Source organism: Mobula birostris, chromosome 9 (assembly GCF_030028105.1).
Source record: "Mobula birostris isolate sMobBir1 chromosome 9, sMobBir1.hap1, whole genome shotgun sequence".
NCBI classification, from domain to species: domain Eukaryota; kingdom Metazoa; phylum Chordata; class Chondrichthyes; order Myliobatiformes; family Myliobatidae; genus Mobula; species Mobula birostris.
Genome location: NC_092378.1, coordinates 130697576 through 130724047, shown reverse-complemented (window position 1 = coordinate 130724047; position 26472 = coordinate 130697576). Strand labels below are relative to the sequence as shown.

The 26472-nt window shown below is 39.3% G+C and overlaps 1 protein-coding gene across 3 annotated transcripts in view; it reads left to right on the top strand.

The window, feature by feature from the left end:
- Positions 1–3494: 3494 nt before the first annotated feature.
- Positions 3495–26472, top strand: part of nde1 (nudE neurodevelopment protein 1) — a 36896-nt gene continuing 13918 nt past the window's right edge. The window contains exons 1-6 of one of the 3 annotated variants that reach the window (XM_072268835.1): positions 3495–3680; positions 9369–9477; positions 10006–10159; positions 21932–22080; positions 25415–25551; positions 25666–25839. In XM_072268835.1, the coding sequence (XP_072124936.1) occupies positions 9392–9477; positions 10006–10159; positions 21932–22080; positions 25415–25551; positions 25666–25839 (700 nt within the window). In that variant the 5' untranslated portion in view covers positions 3495–3680; positions 9369–9391. The other 2 variants (XM_072268834.1, XM_072268836.1) reach the window with 2 other exon arrangements.

Genomic DNA, 26472 nt, shown 5'->3' with positions numbered 1-26472 from the left:
GTATTAAAAAGGAGAAAAGGAACATTGTTTTAGTCAGGGAGTGATACAGTCCAGAAACAGGCTCTTAGGCCCATAATGGCCAAGCTAACTATTTGGATATTTATTGTAACCAATTAATCTATCAACCCACAAGTTTTGAGGTTGTGGGAAGAAAATAAAATCAATGTGGCAGAGACTCAAGTTAAGCTTATTTTTTCCAAGTAGAAATACAAGGAGGTAAGCAGAGAATGATTTTTTTTTCTTTCAGAATCATCACAAGCACTTAAGTGCAGGCAACACACAGAATATAAATTATACAAGACTGCGAAGAACAGAGGTAAAGAAAGAGGTTGAGAATTGAACGGTTTGTTCAGAGGCAGTGTGTAACCCAAGTTCAATTATAAAACTCTTCTATTTTTGTTTCACAGTTAAATCAATTTTAGACAGATGACTATTTTAATCATTTTGCCTCAAATTACTAAGTTGCAAATTATTCTTGACTTCTACTATGTCCTCCAATTCAATATGTCCAAATTCTAAATTTGTAAATTATCGTAACCTACAGAATCTTCAAATTTTTAAGTAGTGACTATCTGAACTACAGATACTGACATAGTTCTTCATGTAATCTGTCATCCAATTTGGATGCAGGCTACAAGCTACAGCGTAAGTTAAACCAGGTAGGGCATAGACAATGAATGATAGTACCCTGGGGAGTGTCGTACAACAGAGAGACTATAAGTACAAGTACATGTTTCTTTCAATGGCTCATAACAGGTTGACTGGTGAAAGAAGGCTTTTGCAGACTAGCCTTCATCAGTCAGGGCACTGAGTATACAAGTTAGGTCATCATGTTATAGCCACAGAAGATGTTGCAGAGAACATGTTGCTGTGCAGTTCTGATCACCCAACTATATGAAAGATGTCATTAAGCTGGAAAGGATGAAAAAAATGTACAAGGATATTATTGGAGCTTATTCCTCTTTTGCACTATATTTTTTAAAATTTGTAGTAATTTTTATACCTTGCACTGTATTGATGCCACAAACAACATTTCATGACGTTGGTGACAACAAACCTAATTCTGAGTTATATAGAGAGCATATAGTGTTTTATAAAATCATGAGGAATGTGGATAGGGGTCAATTATCATGACCTTTTTCTCCTGCAAGCCAAGAACCAGAGGGTTTGGGTTTAAGAGGAGTGAGGAAAGGTTTCAAGGGGATCTGAAGGGCAACTTTTTCCATACAGAGGTGATGAGTGCAGTGTACAAAGCGAGCTGCCAGAAGAAGTGATAGAGACTGGTACAATATTTCAAAGATATTTTGACAGGTACATAGATAGAAAAGGTTTAAAGAGATATGTGCCAAATATGAGCAGATGACTAGCTCAGGTGGTCAACCTAGTTAGCATAGACAAGTTGGGCGGAAGACCTGCTTCCATGCTGTATAACTATCACTCCAAAGAATCCCCAGCCCCGTCCTGACGAAGGGTTCCGGCCCAAAATGTCGACGCATCATTTCAACTGATGCTGCCCGACCTGCTGAGTTCATCCAGTGTACTGCAAGTGTTGCTTTGATCACAGCATCTGCAGATTATTTTGTGTTTACAATTCCCATTCTTTGGCTTGGTCTAATTTATTTATTTATTTTATTGATACACAGTGCAGAATAGGCCCTTCTTGTCCTTCGAGCTATGCCACCCAGTAGTCCTCCATTTTAATCCTAGCATAATCATTATAATGACCGATTAATCTACCAAAAGGTACGTCTTTGGGCTGTGGGAAGAAACCAGAGCACTCGGAGGAAACCCACACGGTCACGACAAGAACGTACAAACTCCTTACAGGCAACAATGGGAACTGAACCCAGATCACTTATACTGTGAAGCATTGTGCTAACCAATACACCACCCTATGACTATTGGAATTCAATTTCTGATGTATTAATCAAGCTGATTATTTGAGTTATTAATGACCTAGAATGTTAAAGGGAGATGATCTTATTCACATTGAACATGGCCTCTATTGTCAAAGGCCAATTGTAGTGTAAATGTTGTTCCCAGTTTTTTAGTCTTTGTTTTACAATTCATATTACTTATACTAGCTAATGCACATGCACTGCTCCAACTGGTGAATTGCAAAACAACACTGTGTGATTGTCGCGGGTTTTGAGTTTGTGGAGAAGGTAATCGATCAACTAAGGCATTTCTGCAGCCACTGTTAGAGATGTTTGGCTCCCATAACTGAGCACCTTCTGGAACTTATGGAAAACTATGGAAGGTGCAATAATTTAAATATTGCCAGAGCATCTAAATTAAGGCATAGGAAAAATGCAATTTGTTTTCAAAGCAATTTCAAATCTCTTATCTGTTTGGAACAACTATGTTTGAAATATTCACATTTGGAATCAATATGAATACCCTTTCTTGACAAATCTCGAGTATTTTGCATGATTTCATTGTTTCACAATTGGTTGATTTGTTTTGATTACATTGTTATCACAAGCTGCTAGTATATTCTTCTCATTTTGCTTTTAAATATTTACCCAGTGCTGGATTGACTGCATGGTGAAACTTACTAAATTATGCATTCATTGGTAACTGACTTATTCCTGTTGCAAAGTGACAGCTTGAATGTTGAAAGATTTTTAAAAAGATATTAAAATGGCAAATTTAAAGTTTTTTAAAACGCAAACAACAACAGGAAACATAAAGTTAAAATTTGCTTCCAATTAAATTAGGCCACAGGGTCAAATAGTGAAAGGTACATTTATTTCTCTATTACACAGATTTATAAAAATGTTTTAAAAAGAAGTCGGCGATCATGGTAGAAGAGCTTTCGGCCATAATTGATGGAGTAATAGAATGGCTTTCTTCATCTTTAACGATCTCGTCTTTCATATAAAGATGTTTTTGACTAAATGCTCTTAAATTGAATAAAGACTTCTAGAAGCGGAGTACAGAGAATGGAAATGAATTTGAGCATATTGAATAACAGACTATACTGTTTAGAAATGCGTCAAAAAGCATGCGATTTATTCAGAAATTTCATGTGGCACAGCGTGGAAAAGCATCGCTTTAATGAAGCGAGCTGATGGCACAACCCAGAGACTATCGAATGACTGAGCAGCATTGACTACACCGTGTGGAAATAACGTGCATTCCCATAGTCCGCGTTTACACGGAAATTATTGACCGACAATGATTGTTGCGCGGAAACCGGCTGTTATTTTGAAAGCAAGACAAAACTCCAGTAAGATGCCTGAAAGTACAACATACTAACTAGCGAGAAAAAGAAATTGCATCATATTTTGGAAGGAAGTGATCTACATTAGAATGCATTCTCCATGCGGGGGAATTAAACAGTAAACGTTTCAGAAGTGGGTCTCTTTGAAAGTGGCTGTAGACAGGTGGGAGGCTCAGCTGATTGGAATAAAGGTCGAGCACTTGGGAGCAACTGCCATTCACAAAGGCAGCTGACTGCGGGAGCGGCGCTGCTTGGAGGTCGTGCGAAACGAGTGCGTGACGCCACTGCACACGGTGATTGGCCACTGTTCAGCGTATGAGGTGGGTCGCTCGGAGCCAGCGGCCAATTGCGCCGGAGAGCTGCCTGGTTGTGATGGTTTGGATTTAAAGAGCTGCTCCAAGGCGGCAGAGGTGACAACACGGGCGGGTCGTGACGACGACGTAAGGGGCATTTGGTGAGTAACGGTTACCAACCTCCCCTTCCAGCGCTCTAGTCGGCACCGGCTCCGGGCTCTGAGGATCTGGGCCTGGCTCTGCCCACTCCCCTCTGCTTGAGGCGGCAGCCGGTCAGAAGTCGTGAGGGGCTTGGCGTCATCCACCGGTCGGTCCCCGATTCTCACCGCCTATCGCTGCTCCTGTGCCCCACCCGGTGCCTGCGGGTGTATGTGAAAGCACAACGTTACGTGAGACCGGTAACCGCTGGGTTTTAACTGCGAATCTGAGGACAGCCGCAGTTTCCGGCCCAGTCGATCCTTGCAGACGAACTACACGAATTCCCTGACTCCATGTCCCTGGAATTTGCCACGTGTCGGTTTTCATATGGAACTCTCCCCTAACTTTTGTTTTTAATAAATTCTTGGATTTTTATCTATGGCTATGGTCCTGCTTAGTAGCGATGTGAGAAATTTGAATCCGTAGTTCTTTTTTATTTCTGTGTTTTTGCTTCCTTCCGGTAAGTGAATAAGCCTATCCTATGATCTAATATTTTTGGACTCACTAGTACAACGTGGAATAATCAGAATCGGATGTGCTGACTGCATTGCACCCTTACGGCCATTTACAACAAGGACTTCTGCGGTTAGTCTGGTGCTTATTAGAATAGAAATATTTAGTATATTTACGGGTGACTTGCTTTTAATTGATTAATAGCTGGCTATGTCCCCCTTCCATTTCCACAGGGAAAATAAAGTCACTAGTAATATCTGTTATTTATGGAGAATGTGCCTTTTCATTCATTTTGCTTCAAGAATGTGGAAAAACCACCATCTGTAGATTTTTTTTAGAAATCTGAAGCAACGCGCACAATGCTGGAGGAACTCGGCTAGTCAGGTAGCATCTATGGAAAAGAGCGAACAGTTGATGTTTCGGGCAGAGAGCCGCCTTCAGGACAGGACTGGATTGTCCTGATGTAGGGTCTCGGCCCAAAACGTCGACTTATTTGCTCTTTTTTTTCATAGACACTGCCTGGCCTACTGAATTCGTCCAGCACTTTGTATGATGCTGACTGTAGATGTGGAATAGTTTCTGTTGGGGGTCAGTGGTGTCACTGACCTGACAATTTAAACGACTCAAACATGTGTTCGTATGATAATAGGATGTGATGTGGTATATTTTCTGTTTAATTGTACGTTAGATACAAAGTTAATCCCATTGACAAAAGCTTTCTAAGTAAAACATTTGCTATTATGAAATGCCTTAAATGAAAAGTACCACTGAATGGGAAGAAAAGTACCAGGCAGTAACATCAGGTGTTCAGCACTGAGTGAATGCTGTAAGATTCCCAACTCTATGTAGTGTTTTTAAGTCTAATGATAGTGGAATTACAGGGGGACTTGGGCTGGAATATTTTGTGGGAATTGGCTTTTGAAGTTGCTGAATGGGATAAATGGATGATGAGGGAGTGAGGCAACAGGCTGTAAATGAAAAAAGCAAAGGCATCTATAGTGATAATAAGCAAGCTGTCATGTTGTTTTGATCAAATAAGCTGTGTTTTCTTCATCCTGCTCCAGTTAAAAAGCATAAGACTGAGGGTTTTTTAAATTTTATGGGAATGGGTGTATGATTATGAATAGTTTACTGATTTAGTTTAAGATCCTGTATTTCAAGAGTTCTGGGTTTACTAATTCATTCTCTAAATGCTTCAACCAAATTGATTTCAATTGAAATTGCTCTTTTTGTCCTTTTGTACTGCATTATGTGTAACAAGTGGCAAACCAGTTGGTGTGGTCTTTTGGGTCGTCCATGAAGCAAGATCTGTGGGATGTGTCTAAAATTAAAGCACATAGGATAATGTAATAGCTACTATGCAAATTGATTTGCATTCATGAAACCAGATGGGAATAAATGGGCTTTTCAGGGTCTAGGGCAGTGGTTGATCAGCTACTGCAGATATTGGTGCTAGACTTGCTTTGGGTGGGGAAGAGTAATGTAATGTTTTTGATTAATGTAATCAAATGTAACATTTTGTTAATGTAAAGTCAGCCGACAATATGAAATTGGGTAGGGAGGGGGATCTAAAGATGGTTCAAGATCTCTTAGACAAGTCTAGTGGGTGATTAGATGCATGGCATGGAGGAATTTAGAGGTATCCCCTTTGGCAGGAGAAAAAGCAGGATTTTTTTGTATTCCTTCAAAGGACATGGGCTTATTGGCTAAGCCAGCATTTAATTGCCCATTTAACTGCTGAAGTACTTGAGATGCAGGTATACCCACAGTTCTGCCAAGGAGAGGATTCCAGGGTTTGGGCCCAGCGAAGGTGAAGAAATGGGAATATATTTCCAAGTCAGGATGGTGTGCAAGTTAGAGGACTGTTTTCAGCTGATGGTGTTGGCATGCTTTTGTTGCCTTTCTAGCTGGTGGAGGTGGTGGATTTGGAAGGTGCTGTCTGGGGAGTTACTTCAGTGCATCCTGTACAAGCTGCAACTGTAGTTTAGTGGTCGAGTTGTGGAGTCCGATCAAGAAGGCTGTTCTGTCTTGTATGGTGTTGAGCCTATGGGAGCGGCTCTCCTCCAGACAAGTGGAGGATATTCTCTCGCACTCCTGATGTGTAGATAGCGTACAGGCTTTGGAGAATTTGGAGGAGAGTTGGTTACTGAGATTCCTCACCTCCAACCTGTTCCTGTAGCTACCTTTTTACTTGCCACCTCTCAGTCCAGGCCTGGGTATGGTGCAGGTCTTGCTGTATTTCGATGTAGACTACTTTGTTACTTGAGTCACAAATGGTGCTGAATATTGTGCAATCAGCAGCTAACATCCATACTTCTGGCCTTTCTGACTAAAGGAAGGTAATTGAAAAAGCAGATGAAGATGGCTGGGCTCAGGATATTACCTTGAGGATCTCTTGCAGAGATGTATAAATGATTTGGATCATGGAATAGATGACTTTGTTGCCAAGTTTGCAGATGATATGAAGATTGGAAGGGCAGGTAGTGTTGAGTAAATGGGTAGGATGCAGAAGGACTTGGACAGATACAGAGCATGGGCAAGAAAGTGGCAAATGAAATGCAATGTTGGAAAATGCATGGTCATGCACTTCGGTAGTACTTTGTAGAAATAATGTGCAGACTATTTTCTAAATGGGGAGAATATCCAAAAATCTAGGATGCAAAGGGACTTGGGAGTCCTTGTGCAGAACACCCTAATGGTTAACTTGCAGGTCAAATTGGTAGTGAGGAAGGCAAGTGCAATGTTAGCATTCATTTCAAGAGGTCTAGCATACAAGAGCAAGGCTGTGATGCTGAGGCTTTATGAGGCACTGTTGAGGCTTCACTGAGTATTGTGTACAGTTTTGGGCTCCTCATCTCGGAAGAGAGATGCTGGCATTGGAGAGTACAGAGGAGGTTCACAAGGATGATTCCAGGAATAAAAGGGTTATGCAAGAAACATTTGGCTCTGGGTCTATACTTGCTGGAATTCAGAAGAATGGGGGGGGGGGGGGATTTCATTGAAACCTTTCGAATGTTGAAAGTCCTAGACAGAGTAGATGTGGAAAGGAGGTTTCCCATGGTGGGAGAGTCTAGGGTAAAGGGGTACAGCCTCAGATTAGAGGGGCGCCCTTTCAAAACAGAGATGCGGAGAAATTTCTTTAGCCAAAGGGTGGGGAGTTTGTTTCCACAGTGGAGACCAGGTTGTTGGGTGTATTTAAGGAAGAGATTGATTGGTTCTTGACTGGACATGTCACCAAAGGTTACAGGGAGAAGGCTGGGAACTGGGTTGAGGAGGAGGAAAAAGGATCAGCCATGATTGAATGGCGGAGCAGACTTGATGTGCCAGATGGCCTAATTCTGCTCCTATGTCTTGTGTCATGTGGTTAGGGTGATTATCCTCCAACCGCGTCAATAATCTTCCTTTTTGCAAGGTGCGATTACAACCAGCAGAGAGTTTGCCTCTGTTTACATTTGATTCTAGTCTGGCCAAAAGCCTGATGCTGCTTTTGACCAAGGTCATTTACTTTTGCTTCACCTCTGGAGTCTAGCTCTTGTCCATTTTTTTTTTTTAATTTTATTTAGAGATAGAGTGCAGAATAGGCCCTTTGGGCCATGGAACCACAACGCCTGGCAACCCACGGACTTAACCCTAGCCTAATCACAGGGCAATTTGTAATGACCAATTAACCTGCATGTTTGGACAGTGGGAGGAAACCCACACTTGTGTGGGAAGAACGTACAAACTTTCTTACAGAAGAAGCCAGAATTGAACTCCGGCCTGAGCTTTAATAGCATTTCACTAACCACTATGCTATTGTGATGCCACGTATAGATCAAGGCTCTAATGAGGTCAGGAACTGACTGGTACCCAAACTAAGCTGTGTGCAGGTTGATGCTAAATAAGTGTTGTTTGATTGTGCTGTGAATTATTCTTTCTGTGACATGGATGAAGAGTAGACTAGTGGGTGAGGATAATTTTCCTGTTTGTCCTGCTTCTTGCTGACAGGATGTACCTTGATTATTTTCTGCATTGTGTTGTAGCTGACTGGAACATCTGGTGATTGAGAAATCTTACAAACATAACATGAATGAATTAACCAGGGTTCAGGATTTTAACTTTGTATGCTTGTAATCTTACATAGGAAAATTATGATCTTGTACTAACCATTTACTGGCAGAGGAGCAGCTATTACTGTCTGGTATGGAGGGGCTACTGCACAGGACCGAAAGAAGCTGCCGAAAGTTGTAAATCTAGTCAGCTCCATCTTGGGTACTAGCCTACAGGACATCTTTAGGGAGTGGTGTCTCAGAAAGGCAGCGTCCATTATTAAGGACCTCCAGCACCCAGGGCATGCCCTTTTCTCACTGTTACCATCAGGTAGGAGGTACAGAAGCCTGAAGGCACACGCTCAGCGATTCGGGAACAGCTGCTTCCTGTCTGCCATCTGATTCCTAAATGGACATTGAACCCTTGGACACTACCTCACTTTTTAATATGCAGTATTTCTGTTTTTGCACTTTAAAAAAATCTATTCAATATATGTAATTGATTTGATTATTTAGTATTTTTTTCTCAGCAAGATTATGTATTGCATTGAGCTACTGCTAAGTTAACAAATTTCATGTCACATGTCAGTGATAATAAATCCGATTCTGATTATTTCAGGTGAAGTGTTCTTTGTTTCCTTTCCACTAAATATCTCCATCCTATTTACTTTTCATAATCTAATGAGCAAACTAACCTGATGCCTATTCCACAAATCAAATTGAACACTTGTACCTTTGTAATTTCACACCTCATTTGAAATCCTTATCTACAGACTTGTCACTTCTAATTTGGGATTCCTCCATAATTCTCCTTAATTTCTGAATTCATAAATTCTAATCAAATGACAGTGCATTTGTGCTCAATTCCAATTTTTACAAAACTACAAGTGTTTTTTAATATCAATGTTGCATGATTCAGAAATGTATCTTGCTAGACTGAAAAATCAAATTTTTAGGTTTTTTTGATTTGCATGAGAAATTTACTTTGAAATCCTAATGTATCAAATATATTTAAGTACCTATGTCATCATGTATACCTTGTTATTCACTTTCTTGCAGACATTCATAGTAGAACAATGTCTGTTCTATATGTCTACATCTACTATAAATCAATGAAAAATAAGTGTATAATTCAATAAGTATATATGAAATTAACTTTTTTGATTTTAGGCAGCAAGTTTGAACTGATTGCAATGGATGACGTAGAACGAAGTAACTTCAATTCAGTTGATGAGGAAATTACTTACTGGAAAGAGCTTGCTCAGAAATACCAACACTGGTAAGAATAGTGTACAGATCCCATCTGAGAATGTCAAGTGTAATTTGTGGCTTAGTTTATTGAATATTTACGTCAATTGTTAGTTGTTATTGGCTTGTAGCTTTCCAAAACAAACTTCTGAGATCTTTACTACACGTTGCCAGAAACCCAATACATCGCCTACAGTGAGCACTCAAACAATTTAACAAATTGCTTGCAGACATAATTAAATAAGAATTTACATTATAGGTTTGGGCAGCTTGGCTTAACAGATGAATTGTCCTGCATAAGTTTTATCCCACCCCAATAGACTTGATCCTTCTGGTATTTGGATTTTTTTTAATATAAATCCATTTCAACTTCATAAATTTGGTAACTTTTAAAATACTCATTGAGTTCCAAAGAAGTAATCTATGTTGTAGCAAGTTACTAAGTAAAGCATCAAAGAATTAAACCACTGGATTTGTTACTGACTCTTGCATTTGAGAGAAAACATCTCAAGAATATTGTGGAATCTAAATCTGGCATTTTTAAAAAAAAATTTACTAGTGCACAGAACACTCGGGAAGAACTGATGGAGTTCCAGGAAGGAAGTCGGGAGCTAGAAGCAGAATTGGAGACTCAACTTGAACATGCTGAAAATAGAAATCGTGAGCTTCTATCAGACAACAATCGTCTCCGTATGGAACTTGAGTTGTTTAAGGTGTGTTGGTGGAAAACTCCTTGTAAATGTTTCATGTGTTTTAATATAACCATTTAAAATGCTGGTACTTAGAACACTTGACAGTGTTATTATCAGAGTCGATCCTTAACATAAAGTTTAGTCTGGTGTTGGTTAATGACTAATCGTTGTTCCAAGGTCCGTATGAAATTCTTACTGCAAGCACCGCATAAGGATTTGTGATAATTGCATCAAGGTAACCTTGCCCGATGTGTTCTGTTTTGCAAAGACTCAGCTACTTTGAGAGTTGTTTTTCTGAGTAGGATTTGATTTCTAACTACCTGAGAGAAATCTTGGAAGATTTGGTGGTTAGCTGCTAACTATATTTTGTATTAATTTGGGCAATAATTGCCAAGTCAATAGATTCTTTCTGTTAGCAGAAAACTTGCTCATGAAGTTTAATAAGTATGCTTTTCCATGTCAATCCTCCAAGTTTTTAATCTATATATTGTGTTGACTGGGAAATGTGAATTGCAATGACATTTGCATTCATTTTGAGCTTCAAGGATCATGGTCAAGAGGAGCAGGCTATCTATTCACTGCCGACTCTGGTGGGCTCATTTTTATCATGGTGCTGAATTGGAAAAAGATCAGATCATGACTGATCTCGAGGATTGCTCTGTAAATGAATTTGCTTATAGTGTGACTATAAATGGGTATTGAAATTATTCACCAAACTTTTTATAATGATTTTTTTACACCTCACAGAGATCAACTCATGCAGTACTGTGCAAAAGTCCTGGACACCCTAGATTTTTTTTATATAAAGTGTTTTAGATGTTTATTTTTTGTTTTCTGCATTAGTACATCTGTAGAAAAGAGTACATTTAGATTTCCAAACATTTTTCCAAAAAAAACTTAGAAGAACCTTTATTTCCTTAAAGAAAATACCATTAAGTAATAGAACATTTTTCAAATAAAAACTTGATTACCTTGTAGGTATATAGCCAGTGCATGATTTAGCAAAGTAGTGCTAATGATCAATGTCATAATGAGGTGAAAGAACTAAACTGATTAACTGAAACAGAAATGGGTGTAGAAGGAATCAAACTAAGCGAAGAACAACCAAACTAAAAAGTAAGGATGTGCCTAAACTGGCTTCAAATCATTGATTCTTAAACCATGATGAGTGAACATAGCAACAAGACAAAGGTAGTCATTCTGCATCAGTTTTAAAGGCAAAGGGTGATTTTATTTACTGTTTACTGCTTTTTGTAGTACATTTCTTAAATTTGTTTTTGAAAGCATCTTCGCTTTACAGAATTTTTTTACATGTGCTCAAGACTCTCGCACAGTACTGCATGTTAACCCTTTCATTGCCTAGATAATTCTTGTGAACCTCCTGAACCCTTTCCAATGCCAGCATGACCTTTTAGATAAGGGGCCCAAACTGCTCGTAATACTCTATGTACAGACTGACCAATGTTTCATAAAGCCTCAATATCTAGTGATTCTTGAAAGATCATTACTAATGCCTCCACAATCTCTTCAGCTACTTCCTTTCAGAACCCTGGGTGTAGTCCATCTGGTTCAGGTGGCTTAACTATTTTTAGGCCTTTTAACTTCTCAAGCTCTTTCTCCTTAGTAATAGCAAATACACTCACTTCCGTCCTGACACACAAATTTCTGGCATATTGCTTATGTCTTCCACAGTGAAAACTGATGCAAAATACTTAAGTTCACCTGCCATTTCTTTAACTCCCACTATGACCCCTCCAGTGTTGTTTTCCAGCAGTCCTATATCCATTCTTGTCTCTTTCAGTTATCAAAGATGCATAAAAAGTTACTTTATATATTATTGGCTAACTTTCCTTCAAATTTCATCTTTTCTCTTTATGGATCTTTAGTTACCTTCAGCTGGATTTCAAAAGCTCCACAATACTGTACCTTCTCACTAATTTTTGCAATATGTAGTCTCTTTTGTTTTTATGCTGACTTTGACTTTTCATGTCGGCTACCATTGCCTCATCTTCTTTGAGAATACTTTGTCTTTGAGATGTATCTTTCCTGCGCTTTCTGAATTTACCCCAGAAACACCAGCCATTGCTGTTCTGTTGTTATCCCTGCTAGTGTCACTTTCTAATCAACTTTGACCAACTCCTCTTTCATGCCTATAATTCCCTTTACTCCACTACACTACTAATACATTTAACTTTAGCTTTTCCTAAAATTGCAGGGTGAATTCTATCACATGATCACTGTTCCTAAGGGTTCCTTTACCTTAAGCTCCCTAATCAAATCTAGGTCATTACATAACATTCAATCCAGAATTGCCATTCCCCTATTAGGCATAGCCGCATTCTGCTCTAGAAAGCCATTTTGTGGGCATTCCACCAATTCCCTCCCTTAGGATCCGGCACCAACCTGATTCTCTTCACCCGCTGCCCCCCCCCCCCCCAGTCAACCTGCATGTTGGCGTCCCCCATGATTATTACAACATTGCCCTTTTCTATCTCCTGTTCTAATTTGTATCCCACATCTTGGCTACTGTTCAGAAGCCTGTGTACGACTCCCATCTGGGTCTTTTATCCTTGTAGTTTCTTAACTCTACCCATATGATTCTACATCTTCTGATCCTGTGTCACCTCTTCCTAAGGATTTCATTTCACTTTTTACCAACAGTCACCCCACCTGCCTGCCTGTCCTTCAGTGTATATCCTTTGATATTAAGCTCCCAACTACGATCTTTCAGCCATAACTCAGATGCTCACAGCATCATAAGACCATAAGATATAGTAGCAGACTTGGGCCCTTTGGCCCATCGAGTCTGCTCTGCCATTTCATTATGGCTGATAAATTTTCCTTGGCCCCAGTCTCCTCTCTTCCCTCCTTATCCCTTCATACACTGATCAATCTCTGCCTTAAATGTACATAAAGATTTGGCCTCCACAGCTGCCTGTGGCAACGATACTCCACAGATACACCACTCTTGAGCAAAAGAATTTCCTCCTCATCTCTATTCTAAAAGGACACCACTCTGTTCTGAGGCTGTGTCCTCTGGTCTTAGACACTCTCACCACAGGAAACATCCTCTCCCTATCTACTCTATCAAGGCCTTTCACCATTCAATAGGTTCCAATTAGATCATCCCTCATTCTTCTGAATTCCAGTGAATACATGTCCAGAGCCATCAAGCATTCTTTGTATGACAAGCCGTTTAATCTTGGAATCATTTTCATGAATCTCCTTTGAACACTCTCCAGTATCAGCCTTTCTAAGATAAGGGGCCCAGAACTGCTCTCAATACTCCAAGTGAGGCCTCAGTGCTTTATAAAGTCTCAACATTACATCCTTGCTTTTATATTCTAGTCCTCTTTGAAATGAATGCTAACATTGCATTTGCCTTCCTCACCACAGACTCAACCTGCAAATTAACCTTTAGAGAATCCTGCACAAGGACTCCAAGACCATTTGTGCCTCAGTTTTTTTTGTACTTTCTCTCTATGTACATAACAGGAAACACTTTCGTTTCTTCAAAGTGTATAACCATACACTTCCTGACACGCATACCATTTGCTAATTCTATGCCCTTTCACTTAATCTAAGTACTTCTGTAGCCTCCCTATTTCTTCAAAACCACCTACCCCTCCACCCATCTTCATATTGTCTGCAAACTTTGGAACAAAGCTATCAATTCCATCATCCAAATCATTGACATATGACGTAAAAAGAATCAGTCCTAACACAGACCCCTGTGGAACACCACATAGTTACTGGCAGCCATACAGAAAAGACTTCCTTTATTCCTTTTTTTGCCTCCTGCCAATCATCCACCGTAGGGGTCGCCAACCTGTCGATCACGATTGACCGGTTGACCTTTGAGACTTTCCCAGTAGATCCCAAAGAAAAATCAAAAATAAATACACAAATACTGTTGCAAAGTGAGCATTATAAATGTAAGTAATACTAATTAGGATAATGGTAATATAGCAATATTTTCGCTAAAAAGCTGTTTGTGAAGAGAGATTGTTTCCGGGTTGCGTGGGTTTAGTTCCGTTCTTTCTGCCCAGTGCGCATGTGTGTAGTTCCCCCGCCATGCACCGCATTTTCAGCGTAGTCTGTGCTGCATCAAAGTGACCAATCAGATTAGATAAGAGTACAGACTGTCGCAAACATCAATATTCGGCAGTGTCCCCAACCTCCGGGCCGCGAAACATGCAGGGGTACAGCAGTAGTCAGGACGCACCCAGCAAATCTTTAAGAAAAAAGCCGAAATAAACAAGCTAATTAATTAGGTGCCGCCCAGCACGTAAACGTCGGCCCAGATCAGAGGCGACGCAATCACTCGTGATATCCTGATAGCATAGTGGAGGCTCCACGAAAGAAGGCAAAAACATACAAATTCCATCCAGAATGGGAAGAGGAATTTCTATTTATCTTGGTGCCAACAAACACAAGCATTGACTAAAAGAGGGAATCTGGAGTGGCACCGCAGCACCAACCACCAGGAATTTAAAGACGCCTGTTCCCCAAAGAGCACAATTCGTGCCTGGAAAGTTGAGTTGAAATCGGGGGTTGAAGGCCCAGTAATCGTTTTCCACAAAACATGTTGCTCAAAATAAGGCAGCTATTGAAGCATCATTTTGTGTAAGTCACCTTTTGGCTAAACACAAGAAGCCTTTTACAGATGGCGATTTATTCAAGGAAGCAATGGTCATTACCGCAGAGACAGTTTTTAATGACTTTTTAAAAACAAAAACAGCGTCACAACTGCAATACATAATATACTGCTTGGCCCTGCAACAGTGACAAGGAGGGTAGTAGAGTCACTGTCAGAGGAGGTGAATATTTTCACTACAGTTCGATGAATCCCTGGATGTAATGCAAACAGCTCAGCTTGCTGTATTTGTCAGAATGGCTTTCCAACATTTTACAACAAAGGAGGACTTCCTCACTTTTGCAATTAAAGAATGAGAGGTGAGGATATTTACTATGAGTTTAAAAAAATGTCTGTGAAAATGACATCCCCATTCATAAACTGGTGGCAATTACTACTGATGGGGCTGAGCAATGCGTGGTGTGCACGTTGGTTGTTGTTTTTTTTTAGCACTAAAAGTCACTGCCTACTTCAAGTCAACTTATCTATATGAAATTGCATTTTCACAGATGAAAATTATTAAATCTAAGAACAGGAGGTAACTTACTGACAGACACCTCACTAGGGTTGCCAACTTTCTCACACAAATAAGGGACAAAAGTAGCAGTCAAATCCCGGGACATTTGTGTTTACCCTGAGAAAGACTACCATGACCGTGAAGCCTTGCGTATGTGTGATGTCCTGATTTTTTTTTTTAAACCCCATGAATTGGTTTTGGCTTAATCTTCATTATTTCTACTTTATATGGGTTGTGTATTTATCATATCTTTCCTGCTTTTACTATATGTTAGTGTTATTTTAGGTTTTGTGTTATTTGGTAGGTTTTTTGGGTCTGGGAACGCTCAAATTTTTTTCCATATAAATTAATGGTAATTACTTTGGTGTAAAGCATTTCCGCGCGAAAGGTTTCATAGGAACACTGCACCTTAGCGGGGGAAATGCAGGACAGTTGGCAACCCTACACCTCTCAGACTGGCTGTCTGTAGTTATGAGCCAAATTTCAGGGAACTAGCAGAAAGTATTCGGCCCCAGTCATCACACTGAGTGCAACAGTCAATTTTTATTCATTTATTTTTTGTGTTGAAATAAAATTAAATAATGAAACTTAGAATTAAAGGTGTGAAGTATGTAATATTCTTAAAGATAGCTATGGCCTGTTTGATATGCTAGTTAGTGTTTTCTTGTTTGAATTAATTTGGAAGTTTGACAAAAGTATTTTGTGTAATTCAAATACAATTTGCCCAAGTAAAAGGCCTCAAATTGGAAGTACAATCTGAGCTTTTTTTCTCTAAACGATTTAATAGGTAGATCTTGCCTTTCACTGAGGTCGAGGTAGGGGATCTTGGGCTTTAAAAAGGTTGGTGACCACTAATCCACTGCATTATCCCTGTGAGTACCTTTCCTGTAATACCATGGACTTGTAGCTTGTTAAGCAGCCTCATGTGTGGGACCTCATCAAATGACTTCTGAAAATCCAAATATGCAACGTCAACCAATTCTCCTTTCTCTATCCTGCTTGTTATTTCTTCAAATAATTCCAACAGGTTTGTAAGGCAAGAGTTTTCCCTTGAGGAAATCGTGCTGAATACAGCCTATTTTATCATGTGCCTCCAAGCGCCCCAAAAGTAGATCCTTAACAATTAACTTCAACATCTTCCCAACCACTGAAGCCAGATTAACTGCCCTATAATTGCCTGCCTCCTGCCTTCTGCCTCTCTCTTGAAGTGACATTTGCAATTTTCCAGTCTTTCAGAATCTAGTGATTCTTGAAAGATCATTACTATTGTCTCCACAATCTCTTCAGCCGCCTCTTTCAGAACCCTGGGGTGTACACCATGTGGTCCAGGTGACTTATCGACCTTTGGACCTTTTCAGTTTCCCAAAAGAGCCTTTTCTCTAGTAGTGGTAACTTCACACATTTCATGCCCTGATGCCTAGGACTTCCACTATACTGCTAGTGCCTTCCACAGTGAAGACTGATACAAAATACTTAGTCAGTTTGTTTGCTATGTCATTGTTCCTCATTACTATCTCTCCAGCAGTCTGATATCCGCTCTTGCCTCTTTTACACTATATATCCAAAGAAACTTTTGGTATTCTCTTTAATATTATTGGCTACCTTACTCTCATTCCATCTTTATCTTAATGACTTTTTTTAGTTGCCTTCTGTTGGTATTTTAAAGCTTCCCAATCCTCTAACTTCCCACTAATTTTTGCTCTATTATGTCTGCTCTTTTGCTTTTATGTTGGCTTTGACTTGTTGGGAATGGTTGTCATCTTGGCTTTTAGAGTACTCCTTCCTCTTTGGGATGGATATATCCTGTGCCTTGCAAATTGCTTCAATCTGATTTTAGCCCCTCAAATTTTAGTGAGTTCAATCATGTTATGATCACTTTCCCCTAAGCATTCTTTTACCTTGAGCTCTAATCAATTCTGGTTCATTGCAGAACACCCAATCCAGAATAGCTGATTTCCTCCCTCCCCACACCCCTTGGTGGGCTCAACTACAAGCTACATTAAAAAGCCATCTCATGGCATTCTAGAAATTCTTTCTCTTGGAATCCAGCGCCAGCCTAATTTTCCCAATTTATCTGCATATTGAAATCCCCCATGACTTGTAAATTTGCTTGAAATCATACCTGTCAATCTCTTAACTGCGCTACAAGATATCTACCTTATTCCATATACTGCACGCATTCAAATATCTCTTCAGTCCTTTATTCATCACCCTTTTTGAACTTGTCCCATGTTGCACTTGAATTCATCCCACTGACTGCAATTTTGCCCTATCATCTGCCTGCTCTTCCTCAGTCTCACTACACAATGCATTGACTTGTATACCAACTGCCCCATCCTCAGCCCTAGCACTCTGGTCCTTGGCACCCTGCCGAATGGCTCTAGCAAAACTGCCCACAAGGATATTGTCTCTCCCTCTGGTTCAGGAGTAACCTGTCCTTTTTTTTTGTCATACCTTTCCCCAGAAGAGATCCCAGTAACCCAGAAATCTATAACCCTGCCCCCTGCACCAATTCCTCAGCCACTCATTGATCTGTCAAATAATTATATTCTTGAGTCAGTGGTGCGTGGCACAGGCAGCAATCCTGAAATTACTACCCTGGAGGTCCTGCTTTTCAGCTTTATGCCTAACTCCCTATATTGTCTTCAGGACCTCGTCCCTTTCCTACCCATGTCATTGGTATCAATATGTACGACAGCTTCTGGTTGTTCATCCCATCCTTTTAGAATGCCACGGACACTATCCAAGACATCCCTGACCTGGCACCTGGGAGGCAACATACAATCCATGTGTCTCTTTCACATCCATAGCATCTGCTTTCTTTAACTGTGGACTCCCCCATCACTACTGCACTCTTCTCCCCCTCCCTTCTGAGCTACAGAGCCGGACTCTGGTGCCAGAGACCCTGTCACTGTAGCTCCATGGGTAGGTTGTCTTCCCCCAGCAATATCCAAAATGGTATAGTTGTTGAGGGGAATGGCCACAGGGTACTCTTCTCTGGCTGCCTATTCCCGTTCTTTCAGTCACCCAGCTACCTGCCTCCTGCAACTTGGGAGCTACAGGGAGGTAGTCACCCCTGTCTATTGCTTTCCTTATCCTCATGAGCCAAAAGTCATCCAGATGCAGCTAATTTCTATGGATTTTTTTGCTTCATGCACTTTATGTCCAAAGAGAATGTTGTTAGACTTCTAATCATGTTTAACACAGATCTTGATTAAAGTAAAAAGCTGTTAATTCCCACTTGAAGTTGTGTACTTGTTAAATTCTATATTGGTCATCACTGTTCTAATTGCTGCAAACACATCCAATTTTTAAAAAAAAAAAAAAAAAAATTCAAGCCTTTTAATGAAATTGTTTTCTATTTACTATTCTTGGAACTAGTTTGGGAATTGTCCTGTAAACATTGTTGAAAGATAGTTATGATAATAGTGTGGCAATGTACCCTCTTGGCTCAAATCCAGCATCCATTTTCACTAATCCCACAATTTCTAATCAAATTAATTTAGACCGTATGCCATTGCCAGGAGGATTGTAAATAGGTGCTATTTACACCATTTACTTTTAAGCTTACTACCTAATGCTGGGGTAAAATTTTAAATGGATCTGTTATATTTAATTGAATTTCCTTAAAGTTGGGCAAGAACACTGGCTACTCAGGTCAATTTCAACTTTGAGTTTACAAACCTGTCTTCGGTGGCTATGCATTAAATTTGTTTGATTGCTCTTTCGTTGCTGAAAATCTTTGCAGATACATTTCTTGTTTGCTGGTAACTTTTTTGCATTGGAACTTGTCAAACATTCCACCCTGCAAAAACTTATTTCAGGGAGGTAGCATCATCAATTTGCGGGAGGCTTCCAGAACTTCCGGGAAAGGTGGAATGTCTGCAATAGAATAGCTCCTGAGCAGCTAGCCAGCTAGTTTAAATAATGTTAGCTATGCTAATGAACCAATGATAGCTGTTAAACTCACCTCAACATGTCTTTTACAGTCTTAACCCACCATGGGCAATAGAAAAGTCACTGTTGCAAACAGTGCAGCAAGCAATGCTGTCATTATTTTTGACCCCTATTAGGCAGGGGTACACTTTAGTGTAGTCTGGGGTGACGTACGTTTTATTTTCTTTTTTGGAACACTCTGCCATGGTGTGTGCACTCTGTCTCACGTGCTTGCTCTCAAAAAAAAATTGATTTCCGGGCCATTGTATATAATTTGCGGGCATCAGGGAGCCACTATTAATATGCGGGAGACTCCCAGAACTTCTGGGAGAGGTGGGATGTCTGACTTGTTGGCTGCAGACATCAGTTAAGTGGGAAAGAGCAAATGAGAGATCATGGGTTTGGATTTTTCAGCCCAAGTGCTAATAAGCTGTGCAATTCTTTGAAGTCTAAAAGGTGCTGCTGAGTTCTGCTTGGCTGTGTGCCACACTGCTTTCTCGAGTTGAACAGCAGAGCAAAAGCACTCTGAAATTGCCTGGCGTTCACAGTAAGGAATCGGCTCTGAACAGTCACAGAATGGTTACAGCATGGAAGGAAGCTATTTGGCAAATTGAGTATGTATTAGCTTTTGAGCTATCTTGCCAGTTCCACTCCTGGTTGGGGGATCTTCCCCAATACAACCCCCTGGAGTACATTTCTGGCCTTAACTATTTGCTGCATTTGAAAATACCACTTTTTAGATTCTTTTACATTCTGTCTCCTGATACTTGAACACTTCAATGGGAATAGTTTTTAATCTTCATTACTTGGGTGGATCAATCCCACACACAAAAGCACAGATCTTCATCCCTCCAAGTGTGATGCTCAAAACTAACCTGATACTCGAGTTGTAGCCAAACCAGTGTGTAAATGTTCATTATGACTTGCCTGCTCCTGTATTCCAATCAGGATCCTGTTTGCTTTAATAACTACTTCATAACAATCATCTTCTCCCAGATCTGTTTTTGTATACCATTGGGTTTTTTTTCCCTCCTTCCTGCTAATCTGACAATTCACATGCCTCATGCTTGAATGTCATCCACCACATCTCAATTTACACCACCAGTCTGCCTTGAAAATCTCTGCCTATTTTCCCACCACACCCATTGTTCAGCATTGCCTCCAAGTTCTGTATCGTCTGCAAACTTGGATATTGTACCTGGCGCACCAACACTTTAATACAAAAGTGGTCTTGGAACAAATCACAAACTCCACCAGTTGCATCAGTCAGTAAATAACCTATTTGCTGCTATTTATAAATCACCTTATTTTTTTAAAACTATGCTGCTATGGCCCCTTTCATTCCAGCAGCTTAAATCTTGATGTGAACATTTATTCACATTTCTTGATGTGAACATTTATTATTTCTTAACATTTATTATGCAACTTCAGAGATACTATGAGCTGCCTTTGTGTCAAAAACATCAATTTTTACATGGAGATAAAGTGCGGAATAGGCCCTTCGAGCCACCCCCCTCGACAACCCCCATTTAACCCTTCCCTAATCATGGGACAATTTACAATGGCCAGTCAACCCAGCTGGTATGCCTTTAAACTATGGGAGAAAACTGGAGGCCTAGGGAAAAAAAAAAACATGCATTCCACAGGAGGGTAAGCATAGACTCCTTGTAGAGGATGCTGGGATTAAACTCTGAACTCCACCCTGAGTGCTGTCCTAACTGCTGCACTACTGGAACTATCTAGTTAGTTAGATGCTATTTGTATTTCATAAATGAATGTTGGCTTTCTTTAATCAATCCATGTATGTGTTTCTGTTGCTGACTACTTGTAGAACTAATTTCACTGGGGGTTAAACTGGTTGGGCTGCGGTTGCTGTATTGATTCTGATTCAAGATTGTGTAATGTAACTTCCAGTATGCAAGTGTAAAGGAGAAAAAAATTGTTACTCCAAATCCAAAGCACTCAATAAATATAAATAAGATACTTTATGTACACAGTATGTTCATAAAGTGACATAATGCCCTTTTATTGAACAAGGGTGTAACGCTTGAAATTTTTCTGATGTTAGGCACCACCTTTGAATCTTTAGATTTTGAATTATGGTCAAGATTTCCTCCTCCTCCCTCAGCAAGCTATGATCTATTGCATCTAGACAAGATGATTTATCCCTGACTTCCTTTACATGTTTTCCTATCCAGAATTGAATCATTTCCTTTTCAAAATTTGATTCGTTGTTCTGAGTTGAAAATCATGTCAGATTGTCATGATATGAGAATGGAGGAATTGCTGTTGTTTTCTTGTCAAGTTTATATTCATAAGTGCATTTGAGTCTTCAATATAATTTAATTCAATAAAGACGATTGCAATCTATTGCCCCATCAACTTGAGGCGTTTTTCTTTCTCCTCCATCTATTAAAGGAACAATAGATAAGCACTGGGGTGTTTTCTTGGGTGGTGGAAGTACTTTAAAAGCTCTTCTGGATGTTCAAAGACCTGTAGATGCTGGAAATCTGAAGAATGAAATATTTTTGGAGGTACTCAAGTAGCTCTGATTGCAGGATTGTTAGTCTGAAATGTGATCTGGGTTAGTGGATTATTTTGGTCAAAAGAAAAATTCACTCTGAAGGAGGAACTTCTTTCCCCCAAATTGGTATGAGGTATGTCATTATTTATAGTGATATCTAATTTTCATATTTAATTTCAGGAAAAGCTAGAAGAACATCACACGGAGAATTATAAGCGAATTAGTTTGCTGCAAGATGAACTTACTGAAACTACTGCCGTTAAAGACCAACTGCAGAAGTACATCAGAGAACTAGAACAAGCCAATGATGATTTGGAAAGAGCAAAAAGGTATCCTCTCAATGTATGACTATATTGAATATTTTTAATTGTAGTTGTATTATCGAACAGATTTGAAGTGAATATTTTAAGATCAGTTTATACTAGCTGCAGTGATTAGAATTTAGGGCCATATCCTGAAGATAAAGTGTCAACTATTTCTGAGATGAGAAAGTTTTCATCTTGTTTCGTTCCCTTTTTTTCCCCAAGTGTTGTGAATGCTGTAGTATTGAATATATTTCAAACATATCAATAGATCCTTAATGTCATGGATAATGGACAGGAATGAGGAGTTGGTGGGGACATTATCTTGAAAGCAAATATGTTGGTCTACTATTGTCCTTGAGCTCATGTGAAAGAGAAGTGGACAATTTGGGCATATTGGTTGGAAAGGTTGCCCAATGATGTTCTATGTATACTTGCATGTTATACAAAGAATTCAGTAAAGTTGCATAATTGTACATCCTGTGATCTAATAATCTTTGGAGTACTAATGACACACGACTAGAAACTGCAATCTTCAAACCATTGGATCGTCATAAGAAATGGGGAGGGGCAGTGTAAATTTTGATTGCAAACTGATTAAGGGGAGAAAGGGCATTGATAAAGGCAGGGTAATTTAGTGCTGTGGTCCTTGCCTAAAGGATTTAGCAGAGGTTGGGGAAGAGGTTGTTTGTAGTTCTAACATGTATATTTTGGAGAAATGTGCAAGTACCTCACAGAAAATGTAGCTGTGTTCAATGAAATCCTGTCATTTGTTATGCAAATACTATTGAGACATGAAATCTACTCCAGATGCTGAAAAGTTTTTGATAGTTGGCTAAGCATTGCTATGTCCAACTGTTGAAGACTTCTGAATCAGATTCAAAAGATCTTAAGCTATTGTTAAACTAAAATTAAGTAAAATAAATGCTAAAGTAGGGATATTAAAATCTTAAGAGTAACTCTTTAATATAAAACACTTAAATAGCCAAACTTATGAACATAAATGTCTTGATATTTATTCTCCTCTACTATTCCTGTCCATCAAAATCAAGTTCAGCAGGTATAATGACCACTGAAGAGTATTTGATAGCTCTGGGCCTGTACTCAATGGAATTGGAAGAATGGGGTGGAATTTTATTGAATGCTGCTGACTAATGAAGCTCCTGGAGTGGAGAGAATGTTTCCCTTAGTAGGTGAGTCTGGAACCCAAGGACACAGCCTCAGAATGAAGAGTTGTCTCTTTTTAGAACTGAGATGAGGTGTTTTTTTTTATATAAAAAAGCAGCTGGTGATGAACCTGAAATTCAATGCCAGAGATTTGTAGAGACCAAGCAATTTGGCATACTTAAAGCAGAGATTAACCGGTTCTTGATTGTTAAGGATTATGGGGAGAAGTTTGGAGAGTTAACTTGACAGGTGGAAAAAGACAACCCTGATCGAATGGTGGAGTAGACTTGAAGGTGTAATCCTGCTCCAAATCTTGTGGTCATTAGTACTAGGGAAGTTTGTCTGTCACTGAGGAGGAAAATTGTGTTCAAGGTTGTATTAGTGGGGGGAGGAGGAGAGAAATTTAAAATTTGGATAAGTTGAGTACATCTTGATAAGACCATAAGACATAGAAACAGAATTGGGCTACTTAGCACACTGAGTCTGTTTTATTATCCCTCTCAACCCCATTCTCCTTCCTTCTTCCCATAGCCTTTGCCTTGACTAATCAAGATCCAGTCAACTACTTTAAATGTACTCAGTCACTTGGTCTCCACAACTGTCTGTGGCAATAAATTTCACAGATTCACCACCCTCTTGCTAAAGAATTCCCTTCTCGTATCTGTTCTAAATGGACAGCCTTTTATTCTGAGTCTGTGCCCTCTAGTCCTAGACTCTCTCAATACTGAAAACATCCTCTCCACATCCACTCTTATCTAGGCCTTTCAATGTTTAGTAGGTTTAATTGAGATTCCTCTCCCCCTCCCCCCCACCCTACTCATTCTTATAAAATCCAGTGAGTATATTTCCAGAGCCATCAAAAACTCCTCCTTTCATCCTGAAATCATTCTTAGAAACCTCTGGACTCTCTTCAATGCCAGCACATCCTTGAATATGAGCAGTTTTGGACCTCATAATACTCAAATGTGGTCTGGATAATGCCTTGTAACACCTCAGCATTACATCCTTACTTTCACATTCCAGTCCTCAAAAGCTTTGCCTTCCTTACTACTAACTTATCCTGCAAGCTGATCTTTTGGGAGTCCTGCACTGGAACTCAGTCTCTTTGCACCTTCAATTTCTGAACTTGCTCCCCATTTAGAAAATAGGAATAAAGTACTATTTTTGTTATTAATATGTACATGATAGAATGTACATCTACTTTGTATTTCCTTGCACTAAGGCATAAATGTGCTCTTCCTGAATTCAAACATCAAAATAAATTCTACCTATGTTGGAATCACTTTCCAGACTGCATCTTTTGGAAAGAAGCAGTTTTGTTACTTCTGTTGCTCTCTCCATAAGCAGTAACTTAATGGTTGAATGTTTCTACTGTTCTATTACTTTTTAATTTGTAGTTCTACTTTTGATGGCAAAGGGCCAAATTTTGTACTGATTTGCTGACTAAAATTTTGTAGGATTGAAAACTTCTCCAATTACTGGGGGATGAAGGTTAATTTTTTTTTATATAATGAGCTTAATTTAACAACTAATGGCTTTTTTCCCTAACTGGAAGCAACACTTTGGAATCTAGCTTAAAATGTGTAGCTTTAGCAGCTGTGTCTGGATACTGGGCTCCTTTAGCTTTCCTATATAATGATAAATGAAAAAATTGTAAATGCCACTGCACAGTTTAATATTCAAATACTGGCAGTTATTTAATGAGTGTTTTTTCAGATCCTCACTTCTAAGAATTGTAAATCCAGTTTGTATTTGGTGCACATTTATGTAGAATAATAAGCATTCACTTTTGGTTGATACTTAATGTACTGAATAACAGTTAAATTTGCAGATTGGTATTTTACAACACATTCACTAATAGTGGGAATGTTTTTAAATGTTAAATGTCAGAAGAGGAACTAAATTATGAAAAGAACACTAAGTTTCATGCCACTAGGTCAACAGTGTAAGAAATGTTGGTTTTGGTGGCTTTTAGGGAAAATTTAAATTGCAGTATAGTATTTTTTTTGCCCTGAAAAGTGCAGCTTGCAAATTTGTTTACATTTTATTGAAATCCTGGTTAAATTTCAAATTATAAATTGTAACATTCAATCTTGGTTTGTTTATTTGGAACTTGTTGATTTGTAACACCTGGTACAGTGATTTATCTTGAATATCTTTGTGATACTAGTGTTTTATCCGTTTTTTACTATAGAGCAACTATAATGTCCCTAGAGGACTTCGAGCAGCGTTTGAACCAGGCAATTGAGAGAAATGCATTCCTGGAGAGTGAACTGGATGAGAAAGAAAACCTTCTGGTGTCTGTTCAAAGACTGAAAGATGAAGCAAGAGGTCATTGTTTATTTTCATTTGGATGTACAACTAAATGTTTAAAAGTTCACTAACTTTGTCTGGGGGGGGAAAAAGTGTTAGAAGGTTTTTGCACTAACTATGATTTGTTTCCAGATCTGAGGCAAGAATTGGCAGTACAACAAAAACCTGCATCAGTCAGAAAACCCTCAAATCCCTCCTTGGAGACTGAAAATGCAACAATGCAAGCCTCCACAATGATGCCTTCAACCCCACTACTCTGCAAAGGACCTAGCAGTGTGTTCGCCACACCTGCCTTAGTCACAAAAGGTGATCTTTTATTGGGGGGAAAAAAAAAGTTGTTTTTAAATGATCTTGTTTTGCCCTTGGCTTCTATCGATCAGTAAATATGTCAACAATTAGCTCCAGCTAGAAGTGAATTTGTAAGGTGTTCATTTAAAAACAGAAAAGGCATGGATAGTGTTTTTCTTGGGGGTGGAGAAGAGGCTTAATATTTCCAGGAGTCTTTTCAAGTATGTGTAATAATCAATTGGGTGTGTAGTAGTTGGACACCGGCTTTTTAGTTTTCCAAGGTCTGAATTTAATTCCAATCAGTTTGATAAGGGAATGACTTTAAACTTGGGGCTGAGGCATACTGAGCAGATCGGAGGCAGCCTCACTTTGAAACTAGTTGTTTAATGTTGCATCTGGGTTACTAATGCAATGACTCAAAGATCAGGTTTCAATATGTAATAGTGATGTAATAGATTGAGTGTACTGTATTGTAAATTGAGTATGGGGAGGTTTCTAAGAAAGATAAAAGCGTAATATAGGGAAATAAGGGGTTCTTAATTTCAGTCGAACAGCAAAGCAGTGCCCTTTAAGTACTGTATTAATGTTCAGAAACAATTTGGGTGGTACTGTCTGTTCAGGAAGAGCAAAGCAAATGGGACTTCAGCTTTT